This window comes from Delphinus delphis, chromosome 14, assembly GCF_949987515.2.
Source record: "Delphinus delphis chromosome 14, mDelDel1.2, whole genome shotgun sequence".
NCBI lineage: Eukaryota > Metazoa > Chordata > Mammalia > Artiodactyla > Delphinidae > Delphinus > Delphinus delphis.
Genome location: NC_082696.1, coordinates 15,967,043 through 15,983,848, shown reverse-complemented (window position 1 = coordinate 15,983,848; position 16,806 = coordinate 15,967,043). Strand labels below are relative to the sequence as shown.

Sequence of the window (16,806 nt, the reverse complement as noted above, 5' to 3'; positions counted from 1 at the left end):
CCACCTTAGATTTTGGCTAAATGGAAGTATGTGTGGAGGAAAGATGAAGGCAGTAAAGGAGTGATGTTTCATTCTGCCTGTTTTTTTTTTTTTTTAATATTTATTTTTGGCTGGGTTGGGTCTTCGTTGCCGCACGCAGGCTTTCTCTAGTTGCGGTCAGCGGGGGCTAGTCTTCGTTGCGGGCTTCTCATTGTGGTGGCTTCTCTTGTTGCAGAGCATAGGCTCTAGGCGTGCGGGCAGTAATTATGGCACAGGGCTGCTGCTCCACGGCACGTGGGATCTTCCCAGACCAGGGCTCGAACCCGTGTCCCCTGCATTGGCAGGCGGATTCTTAACCACTGTGCCACCAGGCAAGTCCTGCCTAGGTGCTTTTAATAAGGAATAACAGCCCTGTAATGTGCTATCTACATATTATAGGCGAATAAATCATAGTATGCGGTTTACAATTTGATCCTCAAGTCACCCAGCTGGTAACACTTTATTTTTTTATGTCCTCCTCACTCTCTCAGTTGCTAGAAATCACCAGTTCTAACTTTAAGTGATGACAGGGTCTTATTTCATCCATTAAGCATAAGCTTGAAGATTGTAGTGAGGAGAACAATGTAGGAGGCTTTTGTTGGAGAGTGTAGACTTTGCAGTCAGCAATTCCCATCCTGACTTCTCTCCTTACCTGTGAGGCTTGGGACCACGGCAAGACACTCAGTCCTCTTGAGGCTCTGTTTTCTATGGTTGGGATGCCACAGTGTTTTTTACAAGTAATTATAAACAAAAATCTTACCTAAAATTTTATACCATTAACCTTTATTTCATTTATTAACTTTTACTTCCACCATTAACTATTACGTATTTTATTTATGCTTTGTGTCCATGAGTGATGGGTTAATGCGTTTCACTGGAATACAGTGAGCAGCACGGGCTGAAAAGTATCTACTCGCCTACAGTGCAGCCTCTTACACAGGCAGAATAAAGTCAGGCAGGCAAGGTTTTATATAGATGTATATATTTTTTCCTTTTAAATGCACAGTAAAATGAAGGGCCTTTAAAGCTCTCTCAGGACGAGGAGGGAAGTTACCATAACACCACGCAGGAAGGAAAGCACACTGGGTGTGGTCCATGCATCAAATGGCTACTTGTATAAAAATGTTCAGGAATTTTCAGCTATCCACTGGCACCTGTGGAGCTAGAGCCAGTCTTATTCTTTAGAAGGAACAGCAGCCGCAGGCAGTGGAAGAGAAGATAGTATACTTAGATGTACATATAAGACAGTTTTCCAAGCTAAGTAATGGCATCTGTGCCGCAACATTTGTTGTCAGTGAAAGAGAAATACAGTAATGCTAAAGTAAAACATATTTGCTTGTAACTTTTAAAAATTTCCTTTATTCAGAATCATACTTTTTTTTCACTCTTACCATTATGAAAATTTAAAAAAATATAGCGCTTGGTGCAATGACATACTACTTTTAATTATTATTCAAACACTTAATGCAGGTTTCTCACAGTTTACATGTGAGAATTTAGCATGATCCAAACTCAAATATCCACTTCTCATATCTTTCAATGTCTGCAGCAGATACTGACTTAGAAACCTTTTTTAAAGCCATTTCAAAATCCTCCATAGTTGTAGGCATGTGCATTTCTTCTCTTGAAAGATTTCTGATTTCTTCTGGGGTCAAGCCTTCAATACGCCTTCTCATTGCCATCAAGGATGCATCCCTAGGTTTTAAAACGTGTAAACAAAAAAATGTTTCAGTGCATATGTTATTCTGTAATTATCTTATTACATATACATATGTAGTACTGCATAGAATCCAGTACTGGACTATAAGGCCTGTTTTTGACTTGTTTTTTTAGCAGTTGAATCTGAGCAAAAAGCCCAAGAAGAATTAAAAGGATATAATAAGATAGCAATTCAATTTTATTAAAAGTGTACCATAATATAAAGAATAAGCATCACAGAGACAGGAGAGAGGCTGTTAGCTAACACTAACGTAACACCAAAACTTGTGTCTCTGACTAGATTATAATGTGGGTCTTTATTCTTCATCTGTCTTAATTCAGCATAAAAACTTCATAATAGAAGCTTATACCCACAAAAACCTATGCTTCAAAAAAAAAGAAAAAAAACACCTATGCTTCCAAAATAATTCATACCTGCACACGTTGGTAATGTCCGCACCTGAATAACCTTCCATGTTTTCTGCTATACTTGCAAGGTCAACATCATCAGCCAATTCCAGCTCACGTAGACTTATTCGTAATAGCTCCTCCCTGCCTTTTGCTATTGGTAGAAACAAATTTAAAAATGTAAGCCTTCAACATAAACAATGTTTTATTTTTCTCCAGTCTACTTTGAGAAGTTGTTTTCCAATTCTTCGAGCTCATTTGCTTAAAAAATTTAAGACCTATTCCTTACTGAATTTACTGCATTTATTTTAAAATTTTAATTAATTTTTATTTTTTAAAATTGAAGTATTTCATTGAATTTTAAATTTCCTAGTATCAAGGCTTTAGGCTCCAAATATAGCCAAACCAGTTAAAATAAGGAAAGACATCCTACGTTTGTCTTGGAAAGTTAATTAATACGAAATTTTAAAATTTCTAAGCAAAACTACCTAAGAGTTAACATGACCTTTCTGATTCAAATAAAGATACCTGATGGCAATGGAATATAGATTCTTTTTTCAAGACGTCGTCTTAAAGCCTCATCAATATCCCAGGGAAAATTAGTAGCTGCCAGAACCATAACCATTTTGGAAGGGTCGTCATTTTCAGAAGCACCTCCAACACCTTTAGGAAGGATAAGAACACAGTAAAAAAATAAAAAGCAAAGCTCAACTACTTAAAGATCATCAGATACTTAGCACAACATTAAAAGCAGGGTAATCGTCAAGCCTCCCTAAGACTTACAAAGCTAACTGGTATGTATGTGAATTTGTGGTGCAAGAAAAATGAGTTTTTGCAGTGTGCAAAAAATAGGACTCAAAATAGATTTGATCAAAAGACTAGTTCAGCACAACTACATAGCAATTTAGAAATTCTTCAAAACCATACATATCCCTCTCTAAGGCCAATTAATCGGCATTTGTTTCAGTTTCATGGCTAAAAATGAGATCAGTGTGTATGACAGAGGGTGTCCTGTGAATAAACAGCCATAATTGCTGGTGTGTCGCCACTGTCAGTGCACCCAGTTTACCGCTGGCGATCTCCAGGACCGACTGGCCAGCCCCGCGTCCCTGGGGCTGTGTGGGTCAGCACTATGAGTGGGGCTTGCTCAGCTCACGCAGAGACACAGGCATACCGTCCATCTGAATCAGCAGCTCGGCTTTCACCCTTCTGCTTGCCTCGTGCTCTTCGGAAGTCCCTCTGCGGCTACAAATGGAATCTATCTCATCAATAAATATGGTGGCTGGAGAGTAAAATCGAGCCTGAAGGGAGAAAGCGTGCAACACCAGGTTTTTATTTCATTGAAAAGTCATCCATAGTTTAGCAATTAGAAAAGAGCTGTGGAGCCTGCCACCCTGTGCATCTCTCCCTCTTTGCCTAATACTGGGGAGAGAGGATAGAACTGGAACAGCTAAAATACAGCTTCTAATATAGACCTATCATATACTTAAATCTTACATGGCCATTTTTTATACTATTCAATACTATAACTGATTATCTTCAACATGTATTTGTTTATGAGTCATATAAATACAGGATTATCCTGTACACTACAATAAAATGGACAACAATGGTGGGAAGACATTTACAGATACTGACGTGTTCTAAAGTTCTAGAAAAATTTTTGTTAAAGAGAACCATTACCTTAAATAAAATCACATAGATTCCCTCTAAGGGATTCTAATTTAATTGCCATTTTTCATTTGACTAATACAAGTACACCTGACCCTTGAACAACTCGGGTTTGAACTGCATGGGTCCACTCATATGTGGATAGTTTTCCATAGTAAATACTACGGTACTACACAGTCTGCGGTTGGTTGAACCAAAGGATGTGGAAGAACTGTGGATACAGAGGGCTCACTATAAGTTATATGCAGATTAACCTTCACGTTGTTCAAGGGTCAACTGATTTTTATCCTCTTAAGTTGGCAATTAGAGGTCAATTTAAATGGCCTTAGTTTTTTTTTTTTGAGATAAAATTCATATACCATAAAATTCACCATTTAAACCATTTTAAAGTGACAATTCAGTATTTAGTATATTAACAATGTTGTGCAACCATCATCACTATCAAATTCCAGAACATTTTCACTGCCTCCAAAAATAACCCATACTTCCCTGCCCCTAGCCCCTGGTAATCACAAATCTATTTTCTGTCTTTTGCATTTACCTATTCTGGACATTTCAAATAAATGGGATCATACAATATGTGGCCTTTTGTGTCTGCCTTCTTTCATTTAGCATGTTTTCAATGTTTATCTATATTGTAGCATGTACAGTACTTCACTCTTTTTTTTGTCTGCATTGGGTCTTCGTTGCTGTGTGCAGGCTTTCTCTAGTTGCGGACAGCGGGGTCTATTCTTCGTTGCGGTGTGCGGGCTTCTCATTGCAGTCGCTTCTCTTGTTGCAGAGCATGGGCTCTAGGCACGCAGGTTTCAGTAGTTGTGGGATGCAGGCTCAGTAGTTGTGCCGCACGGGCTTAGTTGCTCCATGGCATGTGGGATCTTCCCGGACCAGGGATCAAACCCGTGTCCCCTGCATTGGCAGGCGGATTCTTAACCACTGAGCCACCAGGAAGTCTCAGCACTTCATTCTTTTTTATGGCTGAATAATATCCCCCAAGTTTATTTTTGTACCTTAAATGCATTTCTTCCCCAAACCAAAGAACAGGGAAGATTGATCCCTTAACTAATAGATCTAGTCAAGTATTATCTAGTAAACAGCTGTGTAAGACTCAACAGTATCACCCGTTTCTTAAGGAGACTGAAGAGGCATTTAATTTTATTTACTTATTTTTTTTTGTTTTTAGTAGACTTTTTAAAATTGGAGTATAGTTGATAAGAAGCATTTTATTATAGTAACTAATGTTTATCGTTAATCATTTTTTAAACAAAATATCCAAACTTACAGAATCACTGCACAAGAAAGCTTGAACGTAAAATGCAAGTCCACAATGGCAAGTGAACATTACAGATTTGAACACGCAATTGTACTGGGTTCATCAATTCTTTGGACCATGAGGTTATAATTCAGTATCCTCTAAGAGGCGATTGTGTTGAAAGCACAGTGCTTCCAAAGTATAGATTTCGTTTTAGTCTGTTCACTTGGGAAATCCTAATAGTTAAATCTCACTTTCTTTTCTAGTTAAAAACTTGAATTCTAAGTCATCTACTGCCTCCAAAGGGATAGTAAGATAATAATAATAATTTTAAATTTTATTTATTTATTTTTGGCTGCGTTTGGTCTTTGTTGCAGTGTGCGGGCTTATTGTGGTGGCTTCTCTTGTTGCAGAGCACGGGATCTAGGCACACAGCCTTCATTAGTTGTGGCATGCAGGCTCAGTAGTTGTGGCTCGCAGGCTCTAGAGTGCAGGCTCAGTAGTTGTGGCGCAAGGGCTTAGTTGCTCCGTGGCATGTGGGATCCTTCCGGACCAGGGATTGAACCCGTGTCCCCTGCACTGGCAGGCAGATTCTTAACCAAGAGCCCTAATAATACATTTTTAATAAGGTATCCTTACTTGGATCTTAGGTACTGTGTACAAACATTTTTGTACTTTCTTTTCAAGAAACAGAGGGAGAAAAATAAACTGGATGGAGGGAAAGAAAGAAAAAAGCAAACATGCAAGAAAATTTATAATTGAAATTCTAGCTAGCAACCATCTACCAACAGAACCAACAACAAAAATTAAATTTCAAGCAAAAATTACTAGATTGAGTCTTCCCAAATACTGAGGGTGTGCAGAAAGGTCTGACTTAAAGCAGAGGCTATGTGGCACATTTAAAATTGGCTTTGGATGACCTGAGAAAGTAATGTAGAGAGACTTGGAGAGGAAACCAATTGTTTCTGCCCGCACAGCATGGCTCCTTATGATAAGAGAAGCTCTCTTTCTCATTTGTAAATCATCTCTCTCTCATTCTTATTCCATTACTTCAAGAGAGACCAACTCTGCTGGAGTCCCAGGAGGGTCCAGGCATACGCATGTGACTGAAAAGAGACCAAACATTAATCTCTGGAATTTTGCTGCAACAACTGAGATTGTTGTTCACTTGATTAGGTTTCTGACACTTGAAAATGAAAGTTCCTGACAATACAACAAAAACTATACAATTAAGTTTTTATATGTGTTTGTTACCATGTCATGTGAAAAACCCTGGACAGACTTTTATAATATTTAAGTGGCCTTATTCAAAATACAGGCCCTGAGGAATGCTCACTTTGAGAGGTCCAGGGGGAGGGGCACTCAAGAGAGAGGCAGTCATCTGTAGAGCAGTCAAAACCAAAATATGAGAGGCAGTACAATTTTACTCGAGAGAGTCCATATGAACAGAAGCAAATCAAGGTGGTTTCAAATGAGCCCTAACCGAAATGCAGAAAGGCAGAAGCTCCCATCTGCAGGCACTGGTTTGTGACTGAGCCCCTGCTCAAGTGGGCAACTCAAAGTAGCTCGCTCCAGATAAGCAAGGACTTGTTTAAAGATGGTTAAGATTCTCCTGGGCAATACCAGGGAAGCAGTAAAAAATAAGTTGTTTGATATGTCTTTATAAACCGCAGTATACAAAAATATTGCAAATTACTACTTTGTAAGAGGCTTTCCCTCATAGAAGAAAATAGTCCTTTTTCCTTAATATAAAACCCTACATTAAAAAAAAATCAGATAACTCTTAAACAGTAACAGTTAATATTTATGAGTCCTTATGAGTCAGGCTCTGTATTAAGCAGTTTACATGTATTGGCTGATTTCACCCTCCAAACATTACAGAGGTAGGTCCTAAATTACTGTCCTCCTCTTATAGATAAAGCAACTGAGGGACAGGAGAGGAATTTTCCCACAGTTAGCCATCTAGGAAAGTGACAGAAGTGGGGTCTTAACCCAGGCCACCGGACTCTAAAGACGCCACACTTAGCCATTCACCCTATTTACTTTTTTTTTTTTCTTTTTTGGCATGCGGGATATCTTAGTTCCCCAACCAGAGTTTGAACCTGTGCACCCCGCAGTGGGAGCGTGGAGTCTTAACCACTGGACCATCAGGGAAGTCCCCATTCACCCTATTTAGCTTACTTTTTTTTTAAATAAAATTTTTAAAATATTTATTTTGGCCGCTCCGGGTCTCAGTTGCGGCATGCAGACTTCTTAGTTGTGGCACGCATGGGGGATCTAGTTCCCCGACGAGGGATCGAACCCGGGCCCCCGGCACTGGGAGCGTGGAGTCTTACCCACTGGACCACCAGGGAAGTCCCCTAGCTTACATTTTTAAAAGGCCTAGTTATTCTGGAATACTGACAATATAATTTTTCCCCTGAAGCAAATAGCAAGCTAATTTTTCAAAAGGATCTAAGAGGTTCTCCATTAGATTCCTATGGTGGGATGGACTATTAATAATCCATAAGAACTTGTCAGAATTTACATCCTGCCTTATGAATTATCGAAGTTGAAGGAGAAAGAAAATGGGAACCGAAACAGGAAGAAGCCTTTACAGAAAACAGATAACATGAAATTGTGAGGGTTTTGTTTGTTTATTCTCAGCCTAGGAAGGAAGCTCTGGTATAATATTAGCATGGTCATCTAAGGTTTTGTCCACCACGACCAGGAATGTAAATCTTTTTCACTATCTATATAATAAACATAACTCTGTCCTCATGCATATAACTACACAATTTCTTAAATGAGGTAAGACGGAAACAGTACGTGAAACAAAGTCTGAAGTCTAAAAAGCTGTTGAATTCAACCTAAACACTCAAGCAGAACTTGTTGAATTACATTTCTTCTACTGATACTCAGATGAGTGGCAGTGGAAGAAGGAAAAAGAAACTCAAAGAAGCGAAGAACTTAATCTAAAGACTGGGTCATTAAACTCAGGGTATTTGATATAGTTAATAGATTGGAGGTAATCTCAGTTCCATATCTACTTATGATTTTCACCTTTTCTCATTTTTGTTCTAATACTGCATTTACGATAACTAAGCCTGATTTAAAAACCGTAATAATTTCACATTCCTATAGCAGATCAGTAATGCAGATCCCGTAACATGAGCATGTCCATAAGCTAACAGAGACAGCCTTTCATCCAGAGAAAAGGAGTCAAAGAGAAATGCAAGTTATTCATGTTAGTATTGAATAAAAATTTTCTACCTTCAAGAGCACAGGAATCACACTCTGGGCACAAAAGCATCCTGCCTAGCGATTCTACATGCTGTAGTTACAACTCACTTTCTCCCCTTCTAGAGGTAAAGAATCATTAGAGTTAGCTCAAGCACTCACCATTTCGAACAGAAGACGAACAAGCTTCTCAGACTCTCCTCTGTATTTGGAAGTCAGAGTTGATGAAGAGACATTGAAGAATGTTGTCTTGCATTCAGTAGCTACTGCTTTAGCAAGGAGGGTCTTTCCTGTGCCAGGTGGGCCAACCATCAACACTCCCTGTTGGGAATATAATAGCATCAGCAAAGGATTTATGTGCCATTGTTCTAATTCACAAGAATTCCGTTACTAAGGATCAATTTTCAACCAACTTACACATAATATTAAGACAAGTAAAAGACAAAGATAAACAGAAGGATACTTTATCACAAATTTACTTTTTCCATTACAAAAGTAGGGGAACTACACACTATTAAAAAATTGGAACTAAGAGATGAGAGAAATAATATAATCAATATTATAGTACTGATATAATATCATACCCTAACACAGGTACCATTAGTATCTGGATATATTTCCTGCTAGTCTTTTTGCTCAAATTAGTTTTTTTTTTTTACATAGCTGTATGTCCATAATTTGTATCTTGCTTATCACTTAACCTTTCAAGAATTTTAAAAAATAAGTACAGAGTTAGCCATTAGCACATTTCCCAAATCCAAGAGTTTTTTGGACAGTCTCTTTTCATATCAGCACATGACTTTTAAAAAGTACTCATTAGATACAGATATATCTTATTAGTTTCTTAAGAACAATTCCAAGAAATATAGATGTAAGTTCTGCAACACAACACGTAAAATGGAGTATTTTTGCATTAGGTGACCTGTTCATATTTGCGAATGTAAGCTCATTATAAATCTGCTATGTGTCCAACTTTCCAAATATTCACATTGTACCTATTCCTTTTTTTTTTAGTAAATTTATTTATTCATTCATTCATTTATTTATGCTGCATTGGGTCTTCGTTGCTGTGCACGGGCTTTCTCTAGTTGCGGTGAGCAGGGGCTACTCTTCGTTGCAGTGCGCGTGCTTCTCATTTGTGGTGGCTTCTCTTGTTGCAGAGCACGGGCTCTAGGTGCGCAGGCTTCCATAGTGGGCTCAGTAGTTGTGGCACATGGGCTTAGCTGCTCCGCAGCAAGTGGGACCTTCTTGGACCAGGGCTCGAACCCATGTCCCCTGCATTGGCAGGTGGAGTCTTAACCGCTGTGCCACCAGGGAAGTCCTGTACCTATTTCTTATTCTGGAAACCTTGCAGTAGCTCTTGGTCTAAACAAAGTTCTGAATGACACAACATAGTTTAAAATAATTTTCTTTACCTGCTCTATTTTCTCCTCCCACTTCCCCCAACACAGATAAATACTGGCTTTCTATAGCAATGCACTTGCCATTTGCTTTGACAATGCCGTTACAGTAATACACTTACTTTCCATGGTCTCCTAATGCCTTTGAAGAATTCTGGCATCCACATTGGTAACACCACAGCTTCCTTAAGCAACTTTTTAGCTTCTACTAAATCAGCAATATCATCCCTGAAAGAGAAGATATTTTATCAACAACCTTGTAGTTGTTGACAAACTAACTACAACAACCTAACTCTATGTAGTCATTCTTGAGAATCACTGAAAGCACATGATTTTACGTTGCTGACAGAATGCTAAGCTTCTTCCTAGGCACTAGTGAACTAACACACTGTGACGAGGCCTGCCACACCAACCAGTATATAGAAAGAGCACAATCTGAATCTTCGATTCTTTTTTAATTTTTTAAAATATTTATTTATTTGGCCGCATCAGGTCTTAGTTGCGGCACGTGGGATCTTCGTTGCCGTGTGGGGAATCTTCAGTTGTAGTGTGTGGGATCCGGTTCCCTGACCAGGGATCGAACTCGAGCCCCCTGCATTAGGAGCGCAGAGTCTTACCCACTGGACCACCAGGGAAGTCCCTGAATCTTCAATTCTTGGGAGTAATGATTTTCAGCTTGGTGAATGAGAACACAGGTCTATAGGCCTACAATTTAAGTATTATGCCATTTCATTTTAAAGTTCTGCTCTTAAAATGCTCATTCCATAAATTCCATGATTTAGAAACAATGAGCCCATTAAAAAAACCCATAAAGAATAAAAAGGGCATAAAGCAGATACAGCTTGCAAAACTGCTGTTTTGCCCCCAACCCTATCAAGAGATAGACACCAAGATTAAAGAGTATCATAGAAAAAAAATTAAAAATAAAAAAATAAAAAATAAATAAAGAGTATCATAGAGATTGCCGTGAAGTCATCTCCAACCACTAGAACACAACTACTACTACAACAACCGGTACACGTGGCATGATAATATATTATGATATATGACATGATAATATATTTGAAAATACCCCTCAAAACTATACCTAAAAATAATTAAAGTTTTAACAAAAAACGTATAACAGAATGTACCTAACTTTGTGGGAAAGGGAGATTTATAACTCACTGTGATAAATTACAGTTCTTTGATTAGATATAATATTTATTTTTTTAATTGAAGTATAGTTGATTTACACTTTTGTATTAGTTTCAGGTGTACAGCAGGGTGATTCAGTTAGACATACAACTACATCTATTTTTTTTTTCAGTCTTTTCCCTTAGGTTATTCCAAAGGGATTCTTTTCCCTTTAGGTTATTACAAAATATTAAGTATAGTTCCCTATGCTATATAGTAGGTCCTTGTTGGTTACCTATTTTATATATAGCAGTGTGTGTATGTTAATCCCAAACTCCTAACTTATCCCTTTGATATAACAGGAATAAAGTTGAGAACCACTGCTCTAATAGGATATAAAAGCAACATATATTGTATAAACCTAAAGATAACAAGCAATACACACGCATAGAATCACTGCCATTTTACCACTGGAGAATGTCCCCAAAAGATGTAATTTCTGTGATCTTGTTCCCATTCTGTATGTAGAATTTTTAATTTAATAAGAATTTTATTATTATTTCATTAAATTAAAAAATCTCAGACAAAAACTGGTACAGCCTGAACCAAAGTCAAGTTTTTCATTACGTGTCATGCTCACATTGTATGTCCTCAGGTTCTATCCTCAAGGACTGATCTTCAGTACATGCCCACATTTGTTCCATTTTCTGTTCCAAAAAGCAACACCCAATTATTTTGTTGTGATATAACTTACCATCGAACATTGGGATTCTGAGAAATTATATCTCTTTCCAAAGCTTCTACTAAGTCCTTATCGTATCCAGTACTATCAAATTTATTTGTCTCTGGTTCTGTAACTGCAGCAGGTGATTTGTTCTACACAAACAGAGAGAAAAAACAAGAGCTTTTGATTGACTCAAAAATTATATTTTGTTTCTATGAGTCAGAAACAAAGATTGGACTTAGGTGACATTTTTTAAAAAGCTAATGTAATAGTACCAAGTAATAAGGACAGAATCAAAGACTACAAGTCATCCTTCTACATCAACATCAGAGTTTCATACAGAATTTTTATTTTTACATAAAAAGTATGACAACGGTATTAAAGAAAAATAAAAATATTATGCATATGAACTGACAATAGTAAAAATTAATATTGAGATAAACTGTAGTCCGTAGTGAATATTAGATATGTATAGCATTTATCTCAAAACTTTAGAAGAGATAAGGTTATAGACAGATGGTTTATTTAGCTAAGATTATGGGTCAATCTTTAACATGTACTCAGTCCCCATTGATGCTCCCAAAACATCCCTTTTCACTATTCCCACATCCCTCCAAAAGACACCTCAGTCCTTCGGAGAGATTTTCCCTCCCACCCTCTGTGATGACAGTCATTAGGGCCGCAAGATGCACACTAAAGCACTCCAAGGCACAACAGTGAACTCACAGGGCGCTGCAGGATTTTTCAGATTTTTGAGGGAAATACAAAAACACCTGTCTGAACATTGGGTGAACTACCGGCTCGAGGTAGTTCAGTTTCTCCGTGAAGACTGCTGCATTCCTTTCAATAATCCCGTATTTTTTGTGAGGCTGGATTTTTGGCAGTTGCTGTGATAAAACATATACCGGGAAAAATCAATGTGGAAGAGGAATGACAGTGGAATGGCCACTGTGACTCCAAGGTCTGAGAAACTGTACAGTGTCCAAAAGGTGTTGTTGGGACATAAAGAGTTGTTTTAACCAAATTTCAAATGGATGGGTATTCTTTTTGTCCTAGAGGTGCTATGAAAAAACTGCTGAGACAGTCGTGAATTTTATAAGCCAAGAAAATTTATGAAACTTTATATTGGTGTAAATAATCATTTACTTGGTCTTGTACTAGGATTGTTACCCCCATCTCCAAAATCCATAACATTTTTTTGCCCATAACATGATGACTTCTTTGTCACTGGTGCTGTCTAAAGTCAGTACTAATGTCTAGACTTAACCAATATTTATGACGTTCAAAGTCTTACACTAGATGACCAAATAAGTGCCTGTCTCACAATTTACATATTTAGTATCCAATAGGAACATTAAAGATTCAAGGGAGGTGTTGTATAACATTTAAAAGAGGAGGTTATCTTTTCTTCTAAGTATTTATGAAGTTGTTATTCATTCACAGATACTAATCTATTCTGTACGAGCAGCTGCGGGGGATAGAAAGAAGACACTGTTCCTATTAGAAACTTAAACTGCAAGCCCAGGGAAACACAAATATAAGGCACTTTATCAGCAGTTCTCACCTTATTTTCTCCCATAGAACACAGTGCTGAGGGAATGTTTGCAGACAAAGCAAAACAAATTTCAGACAGGCAGAAAGGAGAAACAATTCTATAATAGGTCGGCCAAGGGGAGCTATGGAATTTCAAATTTTGACATTTCTAAGGGAAAATACTAACAACTACCAGGATGTAAAAGAAAGCAGTAGAGGTTAAAAAGAATGTAGACTCCCTTTTGGTGCTCAAAATAAATTTGACATAAATTTGACAACTTCGACAAAATGGATCACTATTTGAAAAACACAAACTACTACAACTCAACTATTATGAAAAAGATCATTTAAACAGCCCTTCAACTTCTAGGGAAATTGAATTCATAATTTAAAAACTTCCAAAAAAGATATCCAAGCCCAGATGGTTTCATTGGAAAATTTTATCAAACATTTAAACAAGAACTACCAATTCTACACAATCTCTTCCAGAAGAATGAACATTTTTCAATTCATTTTATGAAGTTACTATTACTGTGATACCAAAATCAAAGAGAATTAAAAAACAAAACAAAAAGATTATAGACCAAGATCCCTCATAAATGCAAAAATCCTTAACAAAATATTACCAAATAGAATTCAGTAAGATATAAAGAGAATTATATACCATGACCAAGTGAGGTTTATTCCAAGGATGCAAGGCTAGTTCAAAATTCAAACAATAAATAAATCAATATAATCCACATATTAACAGGCAAAGAAGGAAAACTACATGATCATGCAACAGATGCCAAAAAGCACGTGACAGAACTCAACATCCATTCGTGGTAAAGACGAATTTCTTCAACTTGGTAAGAAGCACACACAAAAATTCTTCAGCGGGCTTCCCTGGTGGCGCAGTGGTTGAGAGTCCGCCTGCCGATCCAGGGCACGCGGGTTCGTGCCCCGGTCCGGGAAGATCCCACATGCCGCGGAGCGGCTGGGCCCGTGAGCCATGGCCGCTGAGCCTGCGCATCTGGAGCCTGTGCTCCGCAACGGGAGAGGCCACAGCAGTGAGAGGTCCGCGTACCAAAAAAAAAAAAAAAAAAAAAAAAAAAAAAATTCTACAGCTAACATTATATTTAATGATGAAACACTGAATGCTTTCCCCACTAAGATCAGGATGTCCACTTTCATCACACTTATTCAACATAGTGCTAGAAGTTGTAGCCAGTGTAACAGAGCAAGAAAAGGACACATACACATACAAATCCAAAAGGAAGAAATAAAACTGTTCTATTTCAGATGGCATGATGTTTACCCAGAGAATTCCAAGGAATCTACAAAAATTCTCCTAGAATTAATAAATGACTTCAGCAAGGTGGCAGGATACTAAATATACGTAAAAAGTCAATTTTATCATTAGGGAAATGCAAATCAAAACCTCGGCGAGATACTAGTTCACACCATTTGGATGGCTATTACAAAACTATTACAAAACTAGAACAAACTAACTAACTAACTAAAAAAACCACACACAGAAAATAACAAGTGTTGGCAGGGACTTCCCTGGTGGGTTAAGAGTCTGCCTGCCAATGCAGGAGACACGGATTCAATCCCTGGTCTGGGAAGATCCCACATGCCATGGGGCAACTGAGCCTGCACTCTAGAGCCCACGAGCCACAAATACTGAGCCCACGTGCCACAAATACTGAGCCCACGTGCCACAACTACTGAAGCCCGCGCGCCTAGAGCCCATGCTCCGCAACAAGAGAAGCCACTGCAATGAGAAGCCCGCACACCACAACAAAGAGTAACCCCTGCTCACTGCAACTAGAGAAAGCCCGCGCACAGCAACGAAGACCCAACGTAGCCATAAATAAATAAATAAATAAATAAATTTATTTTTTAAAAAAAGAAAATAACAAGTGTTGGCAAAGATGTGGAGAAATTGGAACATTGTGCACTGTTAGTAGAAATGTGAAATGATGCAGCCACTGTGGAAACGTTTGGTGATTCCTCAAAAAATTAAAAACAGAATTATACACGAATACTTCTGTATATGAATATATATATATATATATATATCTCCAAAAGACTTGAAAGCAGGGTCTTGAAGAGACATTTATATACCCGTGACATAGAAGCATTATTTACAATAGCCAAAAGGTGGAAGCAACCGAAGTGTCCTTTGATGGATGACTGGATAAACAAAATATGGTATATACATGCAATGGAATATGAGCCTAAAAAGGAATGACATTCTGACACATGCTATCAAATGGATGAACCCTGAAGACATTATGCTAAGTAGGAAAAGCCAGTCACAAAAGAACAAATACTGTATGATTCCACTCATGTGAGGTACTTAGAGGAATCAAACTCATAGAGACAGAAAGTAGAATAGTGGTTGCCAGGGCCTGTGGGCAGGGGGAAGGAACAGGGAATGCAATATTATGATTTATAACGAGAAATACATACTTAGTTTTAGTCCTATTCCTGGCATATAACTCCTAAAACCCTTATGATTTCCTAACTGATAAGAGCAATGGAAGCATCTTTTGTTATAATATGCAGTTTTTGTTCCCAGCTCCTGAAATAGATCCAGAGCAGTAAAGGTGAAAGAGGTGTTTTTTGATACTCATAACAAGCCCCTTCAACTCAACCTGAGTTTACGTTAATGAGGTGATTTTTGGAAAGCCCCTAGTTAATCACAGGATGGGGACTGTTGTCAGGGGAACCAAACTTGTGATTAGAGGGTTGGAACTCACAGTGCTACCACACAACCTCTGGGGAGAAAGAGAGGTTGGAGGTTCAATGAATCACCAATGGCCAATGATTTAATCCATCATACCCACGTAATGAAGCCTCCACAAAACCCCAAAAGGATAGGGTATGGTGAACATGCGGAGGTGCTAGGAGGGTGGCGTATCTGGAGAAGGCATGGAAGCTCTGCGTCCCTTCCCACGTACCTTGCCCTGGGCTTCTCTTCCATCTAGCTGTTGCTGAATTGCATCCTTTGTAATAAACTGGTAAATCTAGTAAGAAAACTGTTTTCCTGAGTTCTGTGAGCTGCTCTAACAAATTATCAAACCCAAGGGGGTTGTTTTGGTAACCTCTGATTTATACCAGTTGGTCAGAAGCACAGGTGACAAGCTGGACTTGCAACTGGCATGTGATGTGGAGGCACCCTGTGCAACTGAACTCTTAACCTGTGGATCTGATGCCAGTTGAGTTAGACTGTAGGACACACAACTGGTGTCAAAGAATTGCTTGATGTGGAAAAAAAATCCTACACATTTGGAGTACAGAAGTGTTTTGCAAGTAGCAAGCAGAAAGAAAAAGAGAGTTTTCCTTATCAGGGAGTTATTGTTTAACGGGCACAGAGTTTCAGTTTTGCAAAATTAAAAACGTTCTGTGGATGTATGGTGGTGATAGTTCCACAGCAATGTGAATGTACTTAGTTGCGCTTTAAGAAATGCATACTTAGGGCTTCCCTGGTGGCGCAGTGGTTGAGAGTCCACCTGCCAATGCAGGGGACACGGTTTCGTGCCCCGGTCCAGGAAGATCCCACATGCTGTGGAGCGGCTGGGCCCGTGAGCCGTGGCTGCTGAGCCTGTGCGTCCAGAGCCTGTGCTCCGCAACAGGAGAGGCCACAACAGTGAGAGGCCCGCATACCGCAAAAAAAAAAAAAAAAAAAAATGGAAAGAAATGCATACTTAAAAATGGCTAAAATGGTAAATTTTACGTTATACATATTTAAACCACAATTTAAAAGAATTTTTTTTTCTTTT

General features: G+C 38.4%; 1 protein-coding gene across 2 annotated transcripts in view; it reads right to left on the bottom strand.

Annotated features, from left to right (window-relative positions):
• Nucleotides 1–977: 977 nt before the first annotated feature.
• Nucleotides 978–16,806, bottom strand: part of KATNA1 (katanin catalytic subunit A1) — a 35,806-nt gene continuing 19,977 nt past the window's right edge. Inside the window, exons 5-11 of one of the 2 annotated variants that reach the window (XM_060029808.1) lie at nt 11,534–11,655; nt 9,786–9,891; nt 8,426–8,584; nt 3,299–3,425; nt 2,653–2,787; nt 2,152–2,278; nt 978–1,713 (exon numbers count right to left, since the gene is read on the bottom strand). In XM_060029808.1, coding sequence (XP_059885791.1) covers nt 1,515–1,713; nt 2,152–2,278; nt 2,653–2,787; nt 3,299–3,425; nt 8,426–8,584; nt 9,786–9,891; nt 11,534–11,655 — 975 coding nt within the window. In that variant the 3' untranslated portion in view covers nt 978–1,514. The remainder of the gene's footprint in view (nt 1,714–2,151; nt 2,279–2,652; nt 2,788–3,298; nt 3,426–8,425; nt 8,585–9,785; nt 9,892–11,533; nt 11,656–16,806) is intronic. The other variant, XM_060029810.1, reaches the window with a different exon arrangement.